Source organism: Mus caroli, chromosome 3 (assembly GCF_900094665.2).
Source record: "Mus caroli chromosome 3, CAROLI_EIJ_v1.1, whole genome shotgun sequence".
NCBI lineage: Eukaryota > Metazoa > Chordata > Mammalia > Rodentia > Muridae > Mus > Mus caroli.
In genome coordinates, this window is record NC_034572.1 from 126,214,347 (window position 1) to 126,237,566 (window position 23,220).

The following is a 23,220-nucleotide window of genomic DNA, read 5'->3' on the forward strand; positions in this document are numbered from 1 at the left end:
ACTCACTTTGTAGACCAGGCTGGCCTCGAACTCAGAAATCCGCCTGCCTCTGCCTCCCGAGTGCTGGGATTAAAGGCGTGCGCCACCACGCCCGGCCTATGAATCCACCTTTTTACTCTTGATAATTTCTATGATTTTTTTTTATGTTCCAAAAACCTGGATGCATCTATGTTTTGCCATTTCCAATTGCAGCCAATTTGTATTTCTTAACAACAGACAAAGATCTGGGTGAGGAAGAGGCAGCAGCTCCGTGGGTACATATGAGAAAGGTCGTGATAAGCTAGTAAGGGATCTAAGAGAGAGGAATAAGGACCTGCACTAAGAAGTAAATACTTTCACCAGGCTCCCAAAGGTTGGATGGCCTCCCAAGGGGAGAACTGGCATTCACTGGGATAAAACGTAAATATTTAGTGTTATTCTAAAACTATTTTTTTAATTTCATATATATGAATATTTTGTATGTGTCAATGTTTTGCCTGCTTGTATGTATGTGTACCACATATGTGTCTCATGCCCCAGAGGTCAGAAGTATGTGTGTGATCCTCTAAACTACCATGGCCAGCTTGTGTCTGATTCTTTAAAATTCTTTTACAGTAGGAAAAACATGTTCACTATTTAATAGAGTTGGCCTCAAATTTTGACCCTGCCTGATTTTTTGTCATGTAACATTGAATAATCCACAGTCTCTGCACTTACCTATTTGTAAGTGCAAACACACGTGTAACTGGCCTTGTTTTGTGACAAAATACAGAGACACTCGAAGAAGGAAGATGATTTTTGTCTTGCAGTTTCAGAGGTGTTGGTCCGTTATCTCAGGGGTTGTGCAGTAGAACAGAGTAGGTTCATATGATGAGCCAGGAAGCAGGAAAAGCGGGTAAAGAGAGAGGTTAGGCAAGACACGGCCCAAGTGACTCGCTTCCTCCAGCTTGGCCCTACTGCTGTCCTTCCCACCTCTCAGTAATGCCAGCATATGAACCCACCCATGGAGTAATTCACTCATCTCTACAAGTGTCACAGACACACCAAGCAGTACACTTTACTCTCTTCTAGGCATTTCTTAGTCCAGGCAAGTTGGCAAGATTATCACATCATAATACTTAGGCTTACCAAAGTCATTTTATAAATAATATACACAGTATCCAACTCAGTGTATGATATATACCAAGAATTTAAACTAGTAACAATTTCTTTTACGTGCTTGGTAATGAAAGGCTAAAAAATTTCAACCTTGTAAACTATAGAACTTTGTGACACCAATCTTCTGAATCCGAGTTGCTGTGTGACACAGGCCATGTTCCTGGGTCCTCTGTCTTCCCACTGTTGGCTGTAGTACCACCACTGTATGTTCAAAACGCACAAACAGTGAGGCAGCGGGGAGAGTTGGAAGCTGCTTTCTAAAGAAGGAATCTTCCTGGCAGTTTTACCCTAGTAATTTTAGTTTAAAATTTCACTTTGACCTTTACTTCTTAGTTTTAATACCATTCTGACTTTCAAGCCACTAAAGAATTGCCAAAAGAATTATTTCATGTCCTGCCAAGATCTCTCCCATCCAGTTTTTCCTTAAATAGTAAAAAAAAAAGTCTCCTTGAGAATTTGGGTCGTAGTTTTCTAATTGAAGAAAACAGTAAGTAAAGGTATGAAATTTTGATGAATATGATGAAGTGGATTTTCATTTGGGGGTGTGTGAATGTAGAGATCAGAGATCGGCTTGGGTTAGTGTTCCATCATATTTTGGGTGGGATTGGAGCTTCAAGTTTAGCCCAAACGAACTGACCTCCTGCATCCACATTGCCGGTGGTGCTGGGATCACACATGCACCACGCGTGCTGCCTCTTCAGATCTCCTGCTGGCATTGGCTCCTTCGGTTTGCACAGGAAGCATTAGCCAACTGCACATTCCAGGCCACAAGGGTGAAATGGGTGGGTTTTGGTTTTTTGGTTTTTTAAACTGAATGCACTTTTTAGAAAAAGATAGTAGTTAACTTTTAGATTTTTTAAATCTCTTTGACAAATTTGATCAGCATATTCATTTACTTGTAAGTAGTATAACTTAGTTATATGCAGTCTTTGAAGAAGCAAGAATTATTCTTGTTTTTCATAACCTGATTAGGAACACATATAGTAGCCCAGGATTTAAAAAAAACGAGTTTGGTTTCACTTGCATAATGGTAACTACTTGCTATTGTCATGAGCAAAACAGAACGTTCAACTTATAAGCAATGCTTTACATGCTGATTGGTCTTTTAAACATTTTATACTTCATGATGGAATCACTTCTAAAAGTCAATATAAACACTAGATATAAAATTTAATCTCACTCTAAACTTCATATAATTTGAACAATTAAAAAAATAGTCTCACTGAGCTTTACAGTTTGCAGGTTTTCAGGAACATTTTCTTCCCTTAAACTAATCTCTAACATTTTGTGTATTATTTCCATTTAAGAGTTAAAACAAGCTAATTAATTCAGTATAACTTACAAACGGCGATTTTAGCAAATTTACTGTAAAATGTTTTGTGCCCTGGATAATTCAAGTGTATGTGCTAATCTATTCCACACAGTGCTCTACAGTCAAAGCTCCTCGGGATCTCACTGTTTCGTTCCAGTTTTACTAGGTGTACATCAGCAAGTACAGTTACTTGTATACTCCTGAAGAAAGTGGATTGCTTCACGGTGCAGTGCAAGGAAAACCACAAATATGTGCTTTCTTCTTGCTAATAGTACCAAGTGTAAAATATTAACATAAGTCCAACTAAACATTTGATGAGAATGCTCATATCAGCAGGGACACAGAGCCTTTGCACTTGCATCTGTCCTCCTGACTGTGTGTGTTCTCTACATACTCTACTTCTCAGCCCTTGGGGGAAGAGGGAAAATGACCACTCTAATGAGTCCTTTAAGGGAGGAATTCAGTTCATTTTCATTCATTATTATTGATATGTAAGAACTCACTCCTGTCGTTATCTTTTTTTGAGATTCTCTTTCTTCTTTTATCTTTTCCTACTCATTTTTGTGGTTTGGTAATGCTTGCTTGCTCTCTCTCTCTCTTTCTCTGTGTGTGTGTGTGTGTGTGTTTATGTGTGCATGTGCATAGATGTGTGTGTATATGTATGCATGTATACATATAGGTGACTTATTTAGTTCTTCACTTGTAAGAATTTCAAATTTTTCTTTCTTGAATTTCTCATTAATATCCCAATTATCTTTCTAATTTCATTTAATGGGTTATTCTTTCTCATGGATTTCATTCAGTTTTTAAATGACTATTTAAAATATTCTTTATGGTGTATTTCATCTGTGCAAGTGTGAAATCAGTTATTAAAGAGTTTGATGTGTGCCTTTATAGGCATGGTACCTTGAGTTTTCATATTTCCTGTGCTCCTGTATTGAGATTTTTTTCTATCAGCTGGATCAGACTGAATGCAATTCTTGCTATATTTCTAAATTGGGACGATAGTGTAGTTTCCCTGTAGCTCCTTGGGCCATGATTAATGACTCTGAGTACAGTGCAGACTGAGGTGGAATCAGAAACTCACTATCCCATAAGCCCCACAAGTGGGGAACATGAGCTCAAGCAGGTATAGAGCTGATAGCCCTGGCTGCGAGGCACTCACTGTGTATTTACTCACACGTGGGAAGAGTGGACCCTAGCAGGTGACCACAGTTCATCAAATGCTGTTGGGTCTAGCTGTGCAAGGCCCCCTGCCAGCAGCCCTAGCAGTGGTAAGAAACCTAGCATGCTTGCTCTTCAGTCTGGCAGTGACCTGGGTCCAGATTTCATTGGTAACAACCCATGGCAGTACCCCTGTGGTGCTCATACTCACTTCATAACTTTAGTAGACCATTAGACAAAGTATAGAGATGATAGTTTTACAGAAGGGGTGGCAAACAAAAACCACCATGCTACTCTTTGCTGGCAGCAGTGCTTGTCAAGGGTCTTGTCTTGCCTGGTATGAGCACCCAAGTTTGGAGTGACAACTGGATCTAGGGGGATTTCCTTCTTTAGAAGCAGTGTTTGCTGCTGTAGGGTAATGGTTGGGGCTTGAGTTGTTCAGGGGCCTGTAAACCAGGTGGCAGTAGTAACTGTAGGATTACCTCTACACTTTGTCTGTAGCATAGTATAGTAAGTGAGAGACAACAAGAAACAGCTGTACTTGGCTTTGATCCTGCCACTAACATGAGTTCACAGAGAGCTATGCAAAACCTGGGGCTTAAAAGCAGAGAGCTGTAGTCACAGTGATACCTTCCGTCCCCCCTGTATAAAGGTTGTTATCTCCTACAGTGCAGCTCACTCATTGTTCAGGTGGACTTCACAAAGTGTCTGTTCGTGTCCTAGAAGTCAATGCAGCATAATGTCTGTGGAGTCCCAACAATGGAAATATTTAGGAGTTTATAACTCCTAGAAGAGTTCAAAATCAGACATCAGGTCACATCTCAAGATGGTCCCTGACTGTAGCACCTTAGGTGTTGAATGTATGACATATGAGACTCTTTTTCCAAATCTAGGATACTACACAGATTTCATGTTTCTTATGGACTACAAGCCAGTGTCCTCTACAGGGCTAACTTGATGGTCATGAATTCCTATACTATGCTTTAAAAAAAAAAAAAAAAAAAAAAACATTTTTATGACAGTTTGGTTGGGTATATTAGAGTGGGCTTGCACTTGTGATCTTTCAAAATTGGAAATACATCTGTCTAAGCCCTTGCTTTTGTGGTTTAAATTGAAAGTCTATTGTTATTCTGATGGGCTCTTCTTAATCTGTAGTGTGACCTTTCTTTTCTACGGTGTATTCTATTGTGTTAAATTACAATAAAACTATAACATATTATAGACTGACTTCATTTTTTTTATTCAGCTGTTTATATTCTCCTGGAAAATATTGGAATCTTGGATCTGTCCTATCATATTTATAATCATTATTTTGAATTTACCTGGAATTTTCTCTAAGTCATTTTGATCAATGTTTAGTAGTTTGTGGTTGACAGCTTTTGAAGGAAATAAGTTTTGTTGTTTTTTTTTTTTTCATGTTTCTTGTGGTTTTGTTATGGGATCTCAGTTAAGTTATTGCTTAAGATTTGTTGCTGTTGATCTTTTTCCTTTAATTCAGAATGCATCTCTTCTTTCAGTGGATGTGCTTCTAGTGTTAAACAGAGACTGGGTCATTGGACAGTTGTGGTGACATTTTCATTTGGTAGGCTGGTGTTCCTGTCCACAGACTGTCTCCAGTCTGCAGGTGTGGAGAGAGCTTTCACAGCAACAGTTACTACCAGTAGTTAACCCAGTATGACTAAACAGAGTACTGGGTAACTGGAAGAAGGCACTTGCTGAGTACAGGTTAGTTTAAGGAGTGAAGGATTCCATTAGTACTGCCTGGGCTAATGCATGAGTATGAGAGAAAGGGAAGGAAAGGGTGAGCAATCACAGTAAGGCTGGTGAGAAATGTTGGGTTGTTAGAGGGAAGTAGAGGAGAGACATTCATAGGAATTAAAATAATTGAGACAGAAGAAAAAGTGGGTAGATGTGTGGGAGCTTTGGTTAGCATTAGACTTCTAAAGAGAGGTAAGGATATGTGCCCAGATATTGTAAACCAGGTCAGCATCTGGCCTTTGGGAAATATGACAGTAAGAGGAAGGGGTATGAGAGAGAGAAGGAAGAAAAGGAGAAAGGCACTAACAGTAGGAAATAGTGTTGGCTTCCTATGCCCTACTGTACTGTATAGATAAGACTTACCTGTAGAGAGAGGCTGCTGGGTGGAGGTAGAAGATAATGGACTCTCAGTGAGATGAAGAATAGCTGTAGTAGGGGAGGAGAGCTGGACAGAGATGTTTAGAAAATGAGAATGCCTTTTGTTTCTTCATGGATCCATTGGATTGTTTGTTTGTTTGTTTTTCTCTCTGATCCTGGTCTAAGCTGGGCTGCATCTGCTTTTAAAGGGAGTTTCCAGCTTCTTTCGAATGTAGATTTTCTTGGTTCTTTTCTGTTGGTTGTGGACTGTGGGCTGTGAACAACTAAGACAAATTCTGCCCCACTGTGGTTGCTGAGGCCCCACAGGGTCAGGAATGGCTGGTTGTATGACTCCCAAAGCACACTGATTGGTTGATGTTTGTGTTTAGTTCCTGCTTTGCCCTGTGGTGAAGTTGGTGGAAGCCCTCCAGAGTAGTAGGGAGCCCCTTCTTTCAAATCGATGCTAGCACTACTTTTGCCATTTTTTTTTTAGCCCAGTTAATGTGGAATAAAATGCAGCAAGCAAGGCCAGTCTGGTGGTAGAGAAAGTCCATGTTTAATTATAGCAGAGGTTTGTTGACCAGTAGAGCCTGACCCTGGAGAAGTAGCTGATTGATTGTCAATTATTCTTGTTCCCTTTATTTCCTAAACTGTTATCCACTACTCCCTCTGACAGGGCTCCTAGTCCACCATGTTCCAAAGGTTTTTGTTTTGTTCTAAGAGGGGAATATTCTTTTTCTTTTCTCTATCTCTCATCATTAAAGTGACTTTTGGATAGTATTTATTCTTTTAGCAGATATTCATTGAGCACATGCTCAGTACCTGATTCATTTCACGTTAATGTGGACTGTATGTGTTCCAAGTACCTTAGTAAATACATGGACATGAAGAAAGTTGGTTTGGAATCAGGAGAACAAAGAGGAAGAAAACCTGCCGTGTCTGTCATGCCTCATTTACAACTGTGTTCTTCATTTTCTGATCCCAGTTGTTATTTAAAGCTGAGCTCCTCAAGTCTAGAGTTAGCAAGATTTTTATCATTTTATATAAACATCCTTTCTCTCAGTATCAGTTCCAGATTTGGGATATCACTTAATTCAGTGCACCAGAAAACTATTTTGGCAGATGAAAATAATGATCAGAACGGGATAAACGATAAAGCATTTATTAGAGTGTAAGTTGAACTAAAAGTTAGCTCAAATGCTTTGTGAAATAAGACATTTAAGTAAATATTGTAACCAAATAGCTTGAGAATACGCCTCACTTTCCAGGTCAAGGAGCTGTAAATTAGGGGTGCATGTCCAGTATTGCTTTTCCCGGTGAACCTTCATGTGCTCCTCATTTTTAAAAACATCGAATTGTTTCCCTGCAGCCATCTAAAACTTAGAAATTATAGTTGGTACTTTTCACTATCTTTTAAAACATGTGCTTTTTTATCATTTTGTGAAATCATCTTGGAGAAATGAGAATGTGTAGTGGCATATCAAAGTGCTTGCTGTCTGGGCTATAACCCTCAGTGTGGTCACTCTAACTCATCACCCTGTAAACACAGCTCTCCCTTCCCACTGTATGCAAGGATCTTCTGGATACAACCATGTCCTGTAAATGCCACAGTGAAATGAGCACAGAAAGTGTGTCCATGGTCAGACAAAACATGTACCAGGAGAATTATGAATGCATTGTGTTGATGAGGATTGGGGGTGATAGAATCAGAGTCATGATAGAGTTCTTAATAGAAAATAAAAGAAAATATTAATTAGTTTCTTTTTGGCGAAAGTAACATTGGCATGATATACGGTAGAGTATCCGAAGAGGGTTTGGTCCAGACTGGCAGCTGAGCTGATGTGAGACAGGGGCATGTCTCCACAGGCAGCAGGCAGTTCTCAAAGCACAATTAGCATTCCCACATGAAGTTGCCGGGAAGGCTGCAGTGGTGACAGTTTTCCTGAGCAGCCTGATTTAATTCAGTGTTGATTTGACACAGATCTTCTAGCAATGTTTCTCCACCAGTGAGTCTACAGAATACATTTCTCCATGGAGAGTGATGGGCACAGCAGCCTGACTCCAGCTCGCTAATGAAGATCTGGGGTCTTGCACAGAGATGTTCCTTACACCACCTCAAAGTTCAGAGATGTCATTTCATGAATCACTGGCATTCTGTGACATTTAAAGGGAAATAGATTCGAGCACAATTCTACAGACAGGGTAGCAACGAGAGACACCACTATACACAGGATCCAGGAAGCCTAATGATGTTCAAAGTATCCCGTTTATTCAGGCGCTCAGTGTAAGTATATTCATATAAGATACCCATATAGGATAAGTAAACAAACAATTTCTGTGACATGGGTTCAGAAACCACAGTTAAACCTAGGTATACAATTTTAATTTTGATGTGTTTTTAGCCTGTTTTGTACACATACTAACACAGACTGAGGCCATAAGAAAAGTGAAACTAGAGCTTTACCTGCAACTCACACACCTGAGAGAGTTCTAGCAAGGAGGGGGTTCCTCTTCTCTCAAGCACAAATGAGTAAAGTTTAGCTAACATTGTTATTTGTGTGTTTGTGTGTGTGTGTGTGTGTGTGTGTGAGAGAGAGAGAGGAGTTATCATTCAGAAGTCCTATATTAATCAAGCAAAATGACCACTTACCAACGGACAATCAAGTCAAGCTAACAAACTATTAAACTTTTTTAAAAATATTTATTTATTTATTATATGTAAGTACACTGTAGCTGTCTTCAGACACACCAGAAGAGGGCGTCAGATCTCATTACAGATGGTTGTGAGCCACCATATGGTTGCTGGGAATTGAACTCAGGACCTTCGGAAGAGCAGTCAGTGCTCTTCTTAACCACTGAGCCATCTCTCCAGCCCCTCTATTAAACTTTTTTATTTATCAAATGGCTAGTTTAATATGAAGATGTTTATTTTTTTTGAACAAACTAAATTACTCCTTTTGATTCTAAATATCCCTTTATAGTAAACCAGATTTATACTCATATGTTTGTTATTTTTCAATTACATTATCTTTTAGAGTTTCTTTTTCCATACCAAGAAGCTATTAAAGTCCAAATTGTGCTACAAATAAGTTTACAGATAGGAAATTTTGATATGTTATTTTTTGAAAAAAACAAAGTATGTCTTTTTGTCTCTTAGCATCCTTTTAAGTTACTTGTAGCATGATAGAGCTTTAACCCTCTTGCATTGCATGTATTTGTCTAGTGTCTGCATGAGTCTGTCTGGGCGCATCCACCACATGAACATGCTGAGATCAGAAGACAGCTCCAGGGGCTCATTGCCTTCCACCATAGCTATGTTCCAGGTCTCAGCGGTAGCCAGGCGCAGCACCAGTCACCTTCATCCACTGAGTCATTTATTTCTCTAGCTGGTTATTGAGATGCACCCTCATCTTGAGATGTTTATAGCAGGTTCAGTGTCTCGAGCTTTAACTTTGCTCTCCCTGTGTGTACACGTTCCATTTTCTTTTTTTTTTTTTTTTTTTTTTTTTTTTTTTTGTCAAAACCTAGGTGGCTATAGCCATGTGTACTTACATCTTGGTCCTCTAGGCTGCTCCACTCTGTTTGTATCTGGTTTTCTGCCAATACTGTGCAGGTTTTTTCTTTTGTTTGGGGAGTGGGAGGAAAGGATTTATTTTCCTACACTTCCATATCATAGTCCATCATCAAAGGAACTTAAGGCCGGAACCTAGACGCAAGAGCTGAAACAGAAGCCATGAAGGAGTCCTGCCTGCTCCTTAGGCCTTGCTCAGCAGGCTTTTGATAGAACCCAGTTTTGTCATAGATTACCTGTATTGCATTGAATGTGTTCACATAATCCCTAGTTTTTCCAGGACCTTCATCATAAAGGGATGTTGGAGTTTGTCAAGTGGCTTTTCTGTATCTGCTTATGTAGGACACCATGTGATTTCTGTCCTGCCCTGTGCATTTTAACCAATTAATTACTCATTGCTTTTAAAATAGAGTAGTGATTTTATTTCTATAAGTAAAATTTGTGAACACTTAAGTATGTCATAATTTGCAAAGAATAATTTTTAAATATTAATGGGATATATGTATCAAATTACATGTTTACATTCTATAGACAATATAGTATCTTAGAGATTTACTTCATCACAAAAAGATTGCCTATAACTTTTAGCAATATTTCCTTGTCTTGGATTGCTTATTATTACACTTTCAACTTTTTATTGGTTGTGAATTTCACATCATACTCCCCAGTCCCACTCATCTCTCCCTCCACTCATACCTGCCCTCCACTCTTGCAACCTAACCCCCAACAGAGGAAAAAAAAATCTTAGTCTGGAAGCTGTAGTGTGCCCCATAGTACACCCTTTTGTCCATACTTATTTGCTTGCAAATATTCTTTGGCATGAGTCATTGGTCTGGTACAAGGCCTCTGGCTTTTGCTGCTTTATCAATACTAGATTCTCACTGGGATTCCTCTCAGCTATCCTGTTGTTGCTCTGTGTCATGGAGATCCTGTAGTTTTGGATCTATAAGAGCAGCCTCTTCATGAACTCCAACAATTCATCATCAATGGAATAGATGATGGGGTATGCCAACTCAAAGTTCTGAGTCTGGACCTGAGAGTTATCTGAGCTGGTCAGCCTGATGACTCTCCTGCACTCACACCATTGGGCTGGCTCACCTTCAACCCACACATCCAGGGCCAGTTCTACTGTGCTTTCCAGGTGAGGCACAGAGCACCCTGTCCCAAGTACTGCAGCAAGTAAGGGGAAGAGCCAGCTCTCCTGCTCTCAACCCCAGCGCCAGCTCTCCTTCCTGCTGTAGGTGGTAAGAGGGGAGGGGAAAGGAAAGGAATCTCTCTCTTGCCTATGCTGCTGCAAGGCAGACAGATTGCTGGGACCCCTCTCCTGTGCTCACACCCTGAGGCCAGCTCACCCTCAACTCCCACAGAGGCCTGTTCTCCCAAGTACTGCAGTTGGCTAGGGATGGAGGCACCTCTCTTGCTCTCATGGCCCCAGGGCCAGATTTCCCATGATGCCCAGGCAAGGGATTGGGCTAGTTCTGCATAGCCCTTAGATCAGCATATCCCTGGGCAACAGCTGAAACCAGGGACATCCACCTGGCCTCAGGTGGTAACAGACATCTGCTGCTGCAGGACTACTGGCCCAGACATGGGCCTAGTGGCAATATAGGCCAGGACCCCTGGGACTGTGGTCCCAGGAGGCATCACCAGCTACTCACATCAGCTGTTCCTCACTACCCTCCAGTCTCCAGGTCTGCCTCTCTTCATTGTGCCCACATCCTTCTGGTTCTCTTTCTCTTCCATTTCTCCACCACTTACTTGCTCCCCTTAGTGGTGCCCAGAGTCACTGAGTGCCTGGAGTCATCTCAGGAATGGTCTCAGGAGTGTTGTGCCCTTTGGTTCATTATGACACTGGGGAGGGGTAATTCCAGACACGCTCTACCCCCAACCCCAGCCTGCCCAGTGCCCAACTTTGGTCATTTCAGCCTAGCTCCCTATCCAGACCCCATGGTGCCCGTCTGGTGGACATCTCAGGCTCACTCCTTGCTGAGGCCTACCCAAGTGGCCCCATTTGAGGATGGGCTGTCTCAGGCTCACTTCTGCCAGGGGCCCATGGTCCTAGATAAGGGTTCTTCTAGTCTCTTGCTTGCTTCCTGCCCTGGGAGCCCTTCCAGGCCTGTGTTGTGCTGGACTGATGATTGTCTTAGGCTAGCTCCCAGTGTGAGCCCCCAGGTACCAGACTTGCTTTTTTTCAGGGAATGTTAGACTACTAATTATTCATCTGGTCGTAGGTCAGAATACTGAGTGTAGACATAGCCTCTTTCTTCTCTGCCATCTACTGATTCACGCCCATACCTCTAGGAGTTTATTATCACCTTTTAAGCTACATTACACCAGAAAGGAGATATGAAGATCTTTAGTTTAACAGTTTTAAAGTTAACTGTATCTCATCTAAATATTGTAGTAATTCACCTATACATAATAACTGATCATTTTAATTAGAATTTCTGTTCTGATTGGTAGACTTTTGCATATAAAATAGTTTATTGAGTTTTCTCTTTATTGGGACAATGTTTGTAGTATGTTTATGCAATGCATTTTAGCAATTAAGTACATGTATGTAATGTATAGTAATGCAATCAGGGTAATAAGAATTTCCATTCCTCCCAAACACTAACCATCTTCATATGTTGGAATTTCATACTTTCATGGTCACATTGAAATATGTCATTGATTGTTTGAACCTATACTTACCCTTCTGTATATGTAATAGAGAACCCAGAACTAATTCTTCTTCCCAGCTGTGGTTCTGAGAACTTCTTTTGATTCACTTTCTCTCAGGCCTTTCCAAGTCTCCATTGACCACAGTCCCATTCCATTCCTCACGACACTGACTTCCAAGTTTACAGAGATGACAACATGAGGTATCTCTGTCTGACTTTCTTCTCTTAGCATAATGAAACTAATTCTATCCGTGTTGCCCAAAATGGCAGTTTCATACTTTATGGCTGAGTCATGCTCTATCATGTTTATGTGCACACTTTCTTTACTGACTCATCTACCCAGAGCATTTAGGTAGACTCCATATCCTAGTTGTATGAACAGCACTGCAGTGAACATAGGAGTGCGTGCATCTTTTTTTTTTTAGATTTATTTATTATTATATCTAAGTACACTGTAGCTTGTAGGATCTAAAAGGGGAGCCCTGGGGAGGGGGGAGGGAAAAGGCCCACGTCCCGCCAGAGTTTCCCTATTCTCTGGTCAGTCAGGCGTGGGAGAGCTGCTACCTACCCTTTCCACTCATCCCTGGGTGGGCATTCCTCTATCCACTCTTCAAGGGGTGGCCAAGGGGCAGCCCTACCTGGGGACCCCGGAGCTACCTTGCTAAAGCCCGGGGTTATGGAAGAGAGGGGTGAGGGAAGAGGTTCCCAACACTGACCAGAGTGCCAGCGGATCTTAATGAAGCAGAGACTCTCTGTGGTTTAAGAGCTTTATTATAGAAATGCAGGGAGAAAGAGAGAAGGTAAAAAGAGAGAGGAAGGGAGGGAGAGGGAGAGGGAGGAAAGGCTAGAGAGTAAGAGAGAGGAGAGAGGGTATGAGAGACAGGGGTAAGAAGGAGACAAATAAGAGCATAAGAGAGTAAGAGAGCAAGGTGGATCTGAACACCCTTTTTTAAGGTCTTCACTGTTGCTAGGTAACTGGGGAGGAGTTTAGCCTGAAGGTCAGACACTTGGGCCATTGCCTACGTGACTACTGACCTTGCCTCTCTTGTGGGGGCTGTGGGGGCAGTAACTTAGGTAGGGGGCAGAGTTCCAGGAGCATGAGGGAATGCCTATCATGTCATGAAGGTGAATTATGACCATCAGGGTCCAGACCTCAGCTCAACTGGATACCAGCCTGCAATTCCCCACAGTAGCTGTCTTCAGATGCACCAGGAGAGGGCGTCAGATCTCATTACGGATGGTTGTAAGCCACCATGTGGTTGCTGGGATTTGAACTCAGGACCTTTGGAAGAGCAGTTGGTGCTCTTAACCACTGAGCCATCTCTCCAGCCCCACATGCATCTTTGTGGTACAAAGATTTTGTCTCCTTTGCATGTGTTCCCAGTGGTAAAATTACCATATCATTAGAGCATATCCAGTGTGGTTTTCTGAGGAATACTATATGGTATTCCATAAAGCCTATCCAATTCACATTCCCACAGCCCTTTCTCCCCATCTGTATCCTCATTTGCTGTTTTTGTCTTTTTGATAACAGCCTTTCTAATTGGCAGTGGATGATATATCTTAGTGGTTTATTGCCATTGTTATTTTGAGAAAGATAGAATCTCACTATGTACTCTTGTACACCTGAGGTACTCACAACGTGCCTGCCTCCCTCACCAGTGCTGAGAATACAGACTTGTGACACCCACCACTTTCGCAAGCTTTTGATTTGCTTTCCCTGATCATTATAAGACTGGACATTTATTGAATAAGACCATCTTCTCTCTACTGTATACTGGTATCTTTGCTAAAATATATATATATATTTGGCCATATGATTGTAAATTAATTTAAATTTTTATTGTGTTTTTCCCTGTGTGTGTGTGTCTGTCTGTCTGTCTGTCTGTCTGTCTGTGTGTATAGTATAACAGTACCTCACTGTTTGGTTATAATAACTTTGTAATATGTTATTTTTGAACCATTACGCCATCCCTGCGGTGAGTCACACTGGACCCTGGTCTTTGGTCTTTTTAATGTGATGCTGAATTTTTCACGCTACTGCTTTGTAGAGAACATTGGCATGTATGGTCATCAGGGTAAATGTTTTTAGTTTTCCTGTGTGGGAGATCTTTATATGGTTCTGATGCTAAGGTAATGCTGGCTTCAGAAGAAGAATTTGGCAGTTCTTCTTATTTCAGTTAGAGAAGAAGTTTAAGAGGAATTTGAATAAGTCGTTTAAATATTTTGTGTAGTTCAGCAACAAAGCTCTCATGTTCTTGAGGCTTTCCTCAGATGGGAGATTTTAGTTATTGTTTCAGTGTTGCTGCTCACTATTTGCATATTGAAATTTCCAATTTGATAGTGTGTATTCAGAAACGTATCCATTTCTTGTAGGCCGTCCACATTGTTAGTATCTAATATGGGTCTCTCATGGTCCTTTGCATTTCTGTGCTGTGAGAAACCTTGTTTCATCTCTGAATTTGAGTCTTCTCCATCTTCCTTGTTAAAGCAGAACATTTAGTCGTTCTCATTTACCTTTTCAAAACCCACAGCTCCATCACTCAGCATGCTGGTCACGGGGCATGGTGGCCCATGTCTGTCATCTCCCCACTGTGGAGACAGACAGGGAGATCTAGGTCACCTGGGCTGCAAAGGCAAAGCCTGTCTTATAAACAACAACAAGATTTGATTGATTGTAGTTTTTAAATTTTCCATTCTGGTTGTCAGTCCTTTCTCTCGTTTGGATTTTCTTTGCTCTCACTCCGGATTGTTAGTGTGCTGCGGAGTCTGTGGGGCAGCCCCTTTGATTTGCCCATGTACTACTGCATGCTTCTCTGTAATGTGCTTCTTTACCCAGACTTCATAGATTCTGGTATGTTAGGGTCATTTTCATTTGCTTATAGCATTTTGTATTTCTTTTTTAACTTCTCCAGTTAGCCATTGGTCTTTTAAGAGTGTGTTACTGAATTCCCCTCTATGTGCATACTTTCTACTATAGCTACTCTATGCTTCTCTCCCATTATGAGAAAATGTCATGGTTTCAGTTTGGTTTGGTTTGGTTTGGTTTGGTTTGGTTTGGTTTGGTTTGGTTTAAAGATGTATTTATTTTATTTATATGAGTACACTATAGCTGTCTTCAGACACACATCAGATCCCATTACAAATAGTTGTGAGCCACTATGTGGTTGTTGTGAATTGAACTCAGGACCTCTGGAAGAGCAGTCAGTGCTCTTAACCATTGAGGCCTCTCTAAAATTTCCCATAATTTCTGCTTTTAAAAGTTTACTAAGACTTAGCTAGGCAGTGGTGGCATACACTTTTAATCCCAGCACTCGGGAGACAGAGGCAGGTACATCTCTGTGAGTTGGAGGCCTACTGGGTCTACAGAGTAAGTTCCAGTATACCCAGGGAACCCTGTCTTTTGAAAAAAAAAAAAAAAAAGTCTGTGTTTTTATATATATTGCCTGACAGAACATCTTAAGGGTAGAAGTATTTATTTGGCTCCTGGCTTTATTGATTTCTTGACCCATCAGCTTGAGCAGAATATAATGACAGTAGGAGTGTCTAACTGGGCCCGACCTCCTGACATAACCACATCCTAAGAATACCATCATAGTATGAATCATCAACCAATCTCTACACTAGGTCAGTACCGTCATAAGCAGACGTTCAGTGGAAATTCCTTTCAAGCACACCCAGAAATGTGTTCTACTAATCACTTAGATGTTTATTTGATGTTTGTACTAGCCACCACATTTGATGATGTGCCCTAAAGATTGTTCCATGCATTGATAAGTGAGGGAAAACGTGTCCTACTGCTGTTGGATGAGAAAAAAAAAAAAAATGTGTCCTATTGCTGCTGGTAAAAGATTTATACATGGAGGAACAGGAGGCAGAGACAGGAGAACCCCAGAGACTCATTAGCCAGCAGGCCTGGTACACACAGTGAAAATTAAGAGACCCTGTCTGAAACAAGATGGAAGGTAAGGACCACTGCCTGCACTTATCCTCTGACGTCACACATGGGACCACATTCACATGTGACAGCAGGAGAGCAGAAAAGAGGAAAACACTTCATCAAAGCTCCATGTTGGTTGCTTGCAGGTGGTCCTTTGGATTTCTTATACATAGTCATCCATATAGTTGGATCTGTGAGAAATCACTGAGAGTTGTTCTCAATACATTCCCTGTTCATCTGCTGGAATTCCTGTAGTGTGAAAGTTGCCCATTTGTCCACATCATTTCCATAAATTCTCTGTTCTTTTCATTCTCCCTCCTTTTCCTATCTGACTACTGCTACGTCTGAGGTTAACTCGGAAGGCGTGTCCTCCACATCATAAACTCTTCCACTTGTTGTAGTCTGTTGTGGAAGCTATTTTTTTTTTATTTTATTTATTCAGGGTTTTAGTTCCAAGACCGGTCTTTGTTTTTTGTTTGTTTGTTGTACAGGTTCTGTGTCTTTGGCAAATTTCTCACTTGTACCTTGAATTGTTTTTCTCGTTTCTTTGTATCATTCATGTGTTTTGCTTTGTGTGTCACTAAGTTCAAATCATTGCTTCACATTTTTTTCAGGCATCCTTAGCTTTTTCTCTGAGATCTTTTTCTGAAAGATTGTTTTCGTTAAGGACATTAGGCGTCCTCTGATGCTCTCTCCTTGAACTGATGTCTACATATTTGGTGTATTACGTACTCTGACTATTTTATGAAGTAGCTTTTGTACGAAAGGTTTTGTTTGTATGGATCTATCAGTTGGTAGGTGCACCAGGTTCAGTTATAGGCAGCTCACCAGCACATCTCTCAGTTTCTTCAGCATTGGTGTCCAGTGTCTAGAATGCAATGATCCCAAAATTGTCATAAGTTTTCAGTGGACATAAGCAAAGTGACATGTCCATTAGCTATACATACTTGAGCCCTGGTGGCACCAGAGCTTGCAGTTGTATTTGTAATGTTGATGATGCAGAATATGGAGAGAACTATCCCTTGGTCCCTCAGTACAAGAAGAGCAATGCTATAGTTTCTAGTAACATCTACCATAGTTCCTGATGTATAGAAAGTGAAGGCATTCTCCAGGACCTTCAGGATAAATGCAGGAGATACCTGGGCCTCTGACATCAGCAGCCACTCCTTAGAGCCATATCCTTAGAGGACAGTGTAGAACTTTCTCTCTGTCATCTAGGATGAGTACAGGTCATGCTGAGTTCTGTGGTAATGGTAACCTTGAACTCAATATTGTGGAACCTAAACTCTGTGATACTTGGGTCCCATGAGGCAATCCCCATTTGGCGCTTGGTCTCACAGCACTGTTAACTGGTTTTATAGAGATGAGAACCATAGCTGATGCTTTCACCAGATCCCAAAAGATCAGCATAAATGGTCTCAATTCTGTGTACTGTAGAGGAAGGGGCATGGAACATTTGAATTTGTGGCACTGGTCTCCATCCTCCTTGAATTATAGAATGTAGAGGAGACTTTTTCTATTTTGTGTAGGTTAGTATAAGTGGTGATCGGGCTTGTAGCTGTGGTATATGCCTTCTGTATGGATGGGAATATCCTCAGGAAATTTCAGTAAGAATAAGATATGTGGCATTTGTTGATGCAGTCCAGGATCTGCTATAGATAAAAGGGACCTTCCCCTTGTTCCAATGGACAATCTTGAGTCAAGCCTCTCTGTACTAAGTTTAATCTGCAGGGCATAGACTAGGACAGAAAGCTTTCCCATTCCCCATTGTGTGTTCTGATGGTGCCAAGGGCTGACTGGGCCTCTGATAGCCAATTTACCAAAGTTTTAGAATAGAGCTGTATCTTTCCAATCTCTGAAATGTATAGGTAATGCTGGGATTTTGCATTAGGAGCTACAGTCTTGAGGTATGAAAGAAACCTTTCCTAATACCTGCAGGTCCCGCTCATGTTGGACTTGGACATGTAGTAGAGGCATCCCCTTATGCTAAAACTGCAGGATGCTGAGATGGCGTCCTTAGTCCAGGGAAGGCCACTGGAGAAAGCTGCTGGCTGGGTTAGGCAAGATGGCATCAGGTAATTCCTTCTTTGGAACAGAGAGGTCCCTCCAAGCAGCCACCACCCAGACTGGATTTAAGTGTTCTAAAACTGTGGAGTCTGTGCTGGGACTGCTGGTTAGATGCTAAAGTGTGTGCTGCAGGTACCTGCATACCATGAGGGAGTCTCAGCAGGGAGACTGCATACATACCATGAGGGTGCCTCTGCAGGGAGACTGCAGAGCTTGCCATCTGTGTTGCTGTTACCTGGGTCACCTTTCTGACTCAGTCTTCAGCTGCCCAGCTTCCTTGCTGGTTTCCAGGTTTCCCTCCCTCTCCTCAAAATACAGATTTTCCTTTGTTCCACAACAAACACCTGTTTTACCATACTGGCTACACTTTTGTCTATTTTTCTTCTAAAAATATAGTATTTGTTTATTCTCAATTTTGTGATTCAGAGATTAAATGAATTGTAAAATTACATCTGAGATTCTTTTATCTTCAATAAGAAAATATTAAACATGAGAGCTAATTTAACTTAATTGAAAGGCAGCCTTCAGATTTGTCAGTTCCATTCCATAATATGCATTGTTATGTTATAAATTCAAGGTACATCTTCATGGTCTCTGGTTTGGGGCTTGGCTGTGACATGAATATCCTTGCTGATCTCATTATAATTAAAATGCCTTCACATATTTGAAAGAAGTGAGAAATGCAGCTAAATACATTATGGACTTTGATGCTTCTGAACCCAAATTCCCATGAGCATTGTCTGGCTTGGCTTATAGTGCATTCAAATAAGCAATTAGTTATTAAAAACAGCTGAGTATCCCTCCTTTGCTTTCTGTCTCCTCTGCTGAAACTCTGGAGGCTTTTCACTTGATATAAATGGTTGGCTGCCATGGTAGAAAATAAACATTGTGTCCTAGTTTACTTTCCATTGCTGTGATAAAGACCACAATCCATCATGGGGGGGGGGCGTGGAGTCCGCACAAGCACTGGAGGCAGGAACCGAAGTGGGGACCATGAAGGGACTCTGCTTACTGTCATGTTCCCCATGGCTTACTCAGTCTGCTGTCTTATACAAACAAGGACCATCAACTCAGGAGTACTACCACCCACAGTGGATGAGCCCTCACGCGTCTATCATTAGTCAAGAAAATGCCCACAGATTTGCTTAGAGATCAATCTGACAGAAGCATTTTCTCAAGTGAAGTTCCTTCTTTCCAGATGACAAAAAAACTAACCAGCAAACATTTCACCAGAAATTAAGAGTAAAATAAAACAGTATTGACCTCACTTGACACCTTGTTCTTGATGTGGTCATAAGAATGAATAGATAGAACTACAGATTTTCTTCTCGAGCATGTGCCAACGCTTCTAATCAGAGACCATTTGGACCATTTATTTGATATCCTTTGGTTACATACTGATGAAAAATATTCTGAGCAGCAAGGAACAGCTTAACAAATATATTGTTGCTAAGCACTTCAGCATACAGGGAAAGGGTGAGAGCGAGGACTAGTGAGGTCACAAGTCCAACTGAAGTAACAGCTGTGCCTTGGAGGGCTAAAACTATAACTCTGATTCACTCACGTGGCCTCAAATCACTGTCTTTGTTCTGAAGATCTATCTGAGGCTGCCAGAGGAAACGGGCTATGCCTATGCTCTGTAGAGCAGCAGCTCTAAGTGTCCCTTCCAGGAAGTCAAGACACTCGGCCTCCAGGGTTGAGTTGAGCCTCATCCTTTTCAGTTTCTGCTTTTATTTGAAAATTACTTCCAGAGACTTCTACACAAGTAAGCAAGTAGAACCCCTTGCCCCTGTCTCAGTACCCCACCCACACCGATACCACACTGATACATTCTTCACTTACCACCGCCTCCCTCTCGTCCATCCTCACAGAAACAGCTTTAACTGGGTGGAGTATGGCTTGTACTTGGTTTGGGGCTGACTTTTCACCGGTTGGTAGTCTGTGTGTGTCCTGCTTATGAGGAGGCCTGCAGTGATCACCACTGTGTCTTTTTAAGGAAACCTCAAATAACAGACTACTAAACAAGTTCCATACTTGTCCAAGGAAGGGAGTGGGAGTTTGGAAGTGTATTGCTGCCTATCAGAAATGAAGTCACAGAACACTAGAGTTAAAATGAATAATAGTGTCATTTAGTCTTCTTTCTTCAATTATTCATCATAAAACTGAGGCCCAGAGGATGAAATATCCCCAAGCTGATACTCTAAATCAAAGGGAAAATTACTGTCTTTGAGGAAATTTAGCCCGCACTCAGTTTTTATAGAGCACATCTGTGACATTTTTAGCATAAAATCCTCAATCACTGAAAAGAATTCTGCCTCTCCTCTCCGTTATTTCATACTCACGTACATTATCTCTCCTCTATTTAGGGGAACAAAGCGTCTCCTGTGTGGAAAATGCATTGTGCAGCCCCCAGAGCATAGCAGCTCTCTCCAACTCTGATGAGGATGCTCCTTCTGAATCCTAGGAGCCTCCAGTCCTTAAAAATAAGAAAGATAAACTTTAAAAGTGCTATTGGAGCAATAGAGCGTCTGAAATGTACAGAGAACTGTCTGTAGAAGATGGGGCTTTGCAGAGTGGTGTTTTTAAAGTGGCTTTTCTCTGAAAGCTTGAGCATGATGGTTTATGTCTATGCCTTTTGCATAGGGCTGTCCTTTGCACATGCACTTGAAATACCGAGCACTTTAAGTCATCTTAGTAATGACGTGCAGAAAAATGAGAACTGGTTGAAATTTTTTACAAAACATTTCAACTCTGCTTCTAATACTACAAAATTTAAGGTTGTCTCATCAGTATATAACTATGCCTGCCAAAATCAATTTTTTAATTAGTTTTTTCTTATGAATTTACTTACAGTTCTCTGCTGATACCTAAATATGGTCCTCCAGCAGTGACTTCTCACAAATTTCTGTTCCTATCACTAGCTATATTCTTAATACTTTTAGTGTGATGTACTCTGTGAAGCTGAGTTTCACATGTGTACATGTGAATGTACCTTTTCTCTACTCGCTGTCTTTTTCCCAGTCTCATGTTTAAACTTTAGGGCCAAGATGTGTTCATCATGATATGTTCCCGGACCTATTTTCATCTGTCTTATTTCATATGTCTTTCCTTTCTTCCTTTACTTTTAATTCATTCACTCAGTTTCCCTTAGCTGCTATGTCATCTTGACTTTCTGGTACTTTATGAGATGCAAAAGTCTTTGAGAGAACTCCTACTGCACTGCAAGACCTCTGTTGTGAGTCACAGAGCAGGGTCGGTGACCCAAGGCATTGATTAGATACTGGGGAATTGAACTGGGGGGCGGGGGTGGCATTTCGAACAAGATTCTTACTAAAATCCCTGTTTCATTAAAGTGGGACGAGGAATAGAAAGTGTGTGTGTGTATACATTATATGCATTGAAAGAGTATATATATATATATATATATATATATATATACACATACATACATACATATACACATACATTACGCAGCATATCTCTAAAGGTAGAACTGATACAGCGTTAGAAGTAGAAGCCCGGGCCCTCCCTTCCCACAGTGTCAAAATGCTGTGCTTACAAATAGCAAAATGCACATCTTGTTTTCATATGTAGATGCTTGGGACTTGATAGGAATTACTATAAATCCATGCAGGTAGCCATTTCAAAGGTCTGGACTACTACAGGGCTTTCATCAGTAATCTGTCAAGTAAATTCTGATTCTGGCTAAACAAAACAATATGACTTTTTTTAGTTCTTAGATAGGTTACATTTTGGACTTTTACTATGTAAGCTTGCTCTCTCCTAGATATGGTGATAAACCAGGCTAATCTTAACACTTAAAGGCTGAAGCTGGGGATCACAAGTCCAAGGTCAATCTGAGCAGCATGGCAGTTGCATATTACAAAGTAGAGAAGAGGCTGAGGGAAGGCCCCTGTCCATAATGTGACAGTTGTGCAGGCATAAGGACCTGAACTCAATCCCCAGGATGAAGTGTCAGTGCCCAGCTCTGGCCAGCCAGCCTTGTGTACTCAACCATCTCCAGACCAATGACAGAAACTGTTTTAAAAGACAAGGTGAATGGCTCTCAAGGAGTGACCTCTGTCCTAAACACACACCTGCAAGCACACATGAGCCCACATACACATGTACACCCATATATTCATGTACCCCAAGGCTCATATACACAAAGTAAGAAAGGAGAAAAAAGATAAAGTTTAAATTGTTGAGAATTCAAATCAAAAAGTACCAAATAAATAATTCTTTGCTCACAAGCTCATGTAATATTAAACACCCAAATTCTTGTGATAAAACCTGAGTTCTATGTAGTTAATATAAATCCCTCTGCATCACCTGTAGCAAAGGCCGTGAGCTAGAGGCTCCCATCACAGGAGGAAAACAGTATGGCAGTGAGGCAGACAGTATGTGGAAGAGGCTCTGTTTTCCTCTTAGAACAGAGTTTATAATAAATAATAAAACTGCTTAGGAAACTAAAAAAAATACCAAGATATGTATTTCATAATAATTTTACTGTTCTCTTCTTAGTGTAATTTGTCCTAATAGCTTCATTTTTTAGTTAATCTACAGAGGCAGTTGCATATATCATATTAAAATCCTTTTTTTAAATACATTCAGAGAAGGCTGAAAAGTTATGCTTTGTCTGTGATTCCTCTCCTGCTCTTAAAATTTGATCAAGCATGGTGGTGCATGCCTGTAGTCCCAGCACTCAAGAGGCAGAGACAAGTGGATCTCCATGAGTTCAAGGCCAGCCTGGTCTACAGAATGAGTTCAGTATATCCAGGGCACAGAGAAACCTTGTCTCAAACAAACAAAACAAATAAAGAATTATGGAGCAGGGAAAGCTGTCTACCCCAAACAGGCAGCAGCACTAGGAGAAGGCCCTGCACCTCGCCAGGCAGTGCTTGGGAGCTGACCCAAGTGGCATGGGTACTGAAGTCCTGGCCCCATGTAACTTATGAGTGTGGGAGAACTAGCAGGCTGATCAACTCAGATACCACCCAGGCCCAGACTCAGGGCCATGAATTGGGCCACCCTAGCATCTACCCCATCTGTGAACTGATAGGGAGCATGAAGGGGCTCATCCCCCAGAACCAAAGCTGCAGGATCTCCATGACCTGGGGCAACAGGAGGCTAGCTGAGGAGAATCCTCCTGAGGAGCCAGTACGGATGGATAGTGTCACAGAGACCAGAGGCCTTGTACTAAGGATCCAGTATGAATGGATAGTGTCACAGAGACTAGAGGCCTTGTACT

At 41.2% G+C, this 23,220-nt stretch overlaps 1 protein-coding gene and 1 pseudogene across 3 annotated transcripts in view; one reads left to right on the forward strand and one right to left on the reverse strand.

Annotated features, from left to right (window-relative positions):
* The window catches only part of Tbck (TBC1 domain containing kinase), a 149,438-nt gene that overhangs the window by 92,067 nt on the left and 34,151 nt on the right, over positions 1-23,220 (forward strand). The window contains exon 24 of one of the 3 annotated variants that reach the window (XM_029474920.1): positions 2,562-4,815. The exons of the other annotated variants lie outside the window; for them this stretch is intronic. Coding sequence (XP_029330780.1) covers positions 2,562-2,615 — 54 coding nt within the window. The 3' untranslated portion in view covers positions 2,616-4,815. Of the gene's footprint in view, positions 1-2,561; positions 4,816-23,220 lie in introns of those variants that run through there. 3 annotated transcript variants of the gene reach the window in all.
* Positions 11,497-11,604, reverse strand: LOC115030786 (annotated as a pseudogene).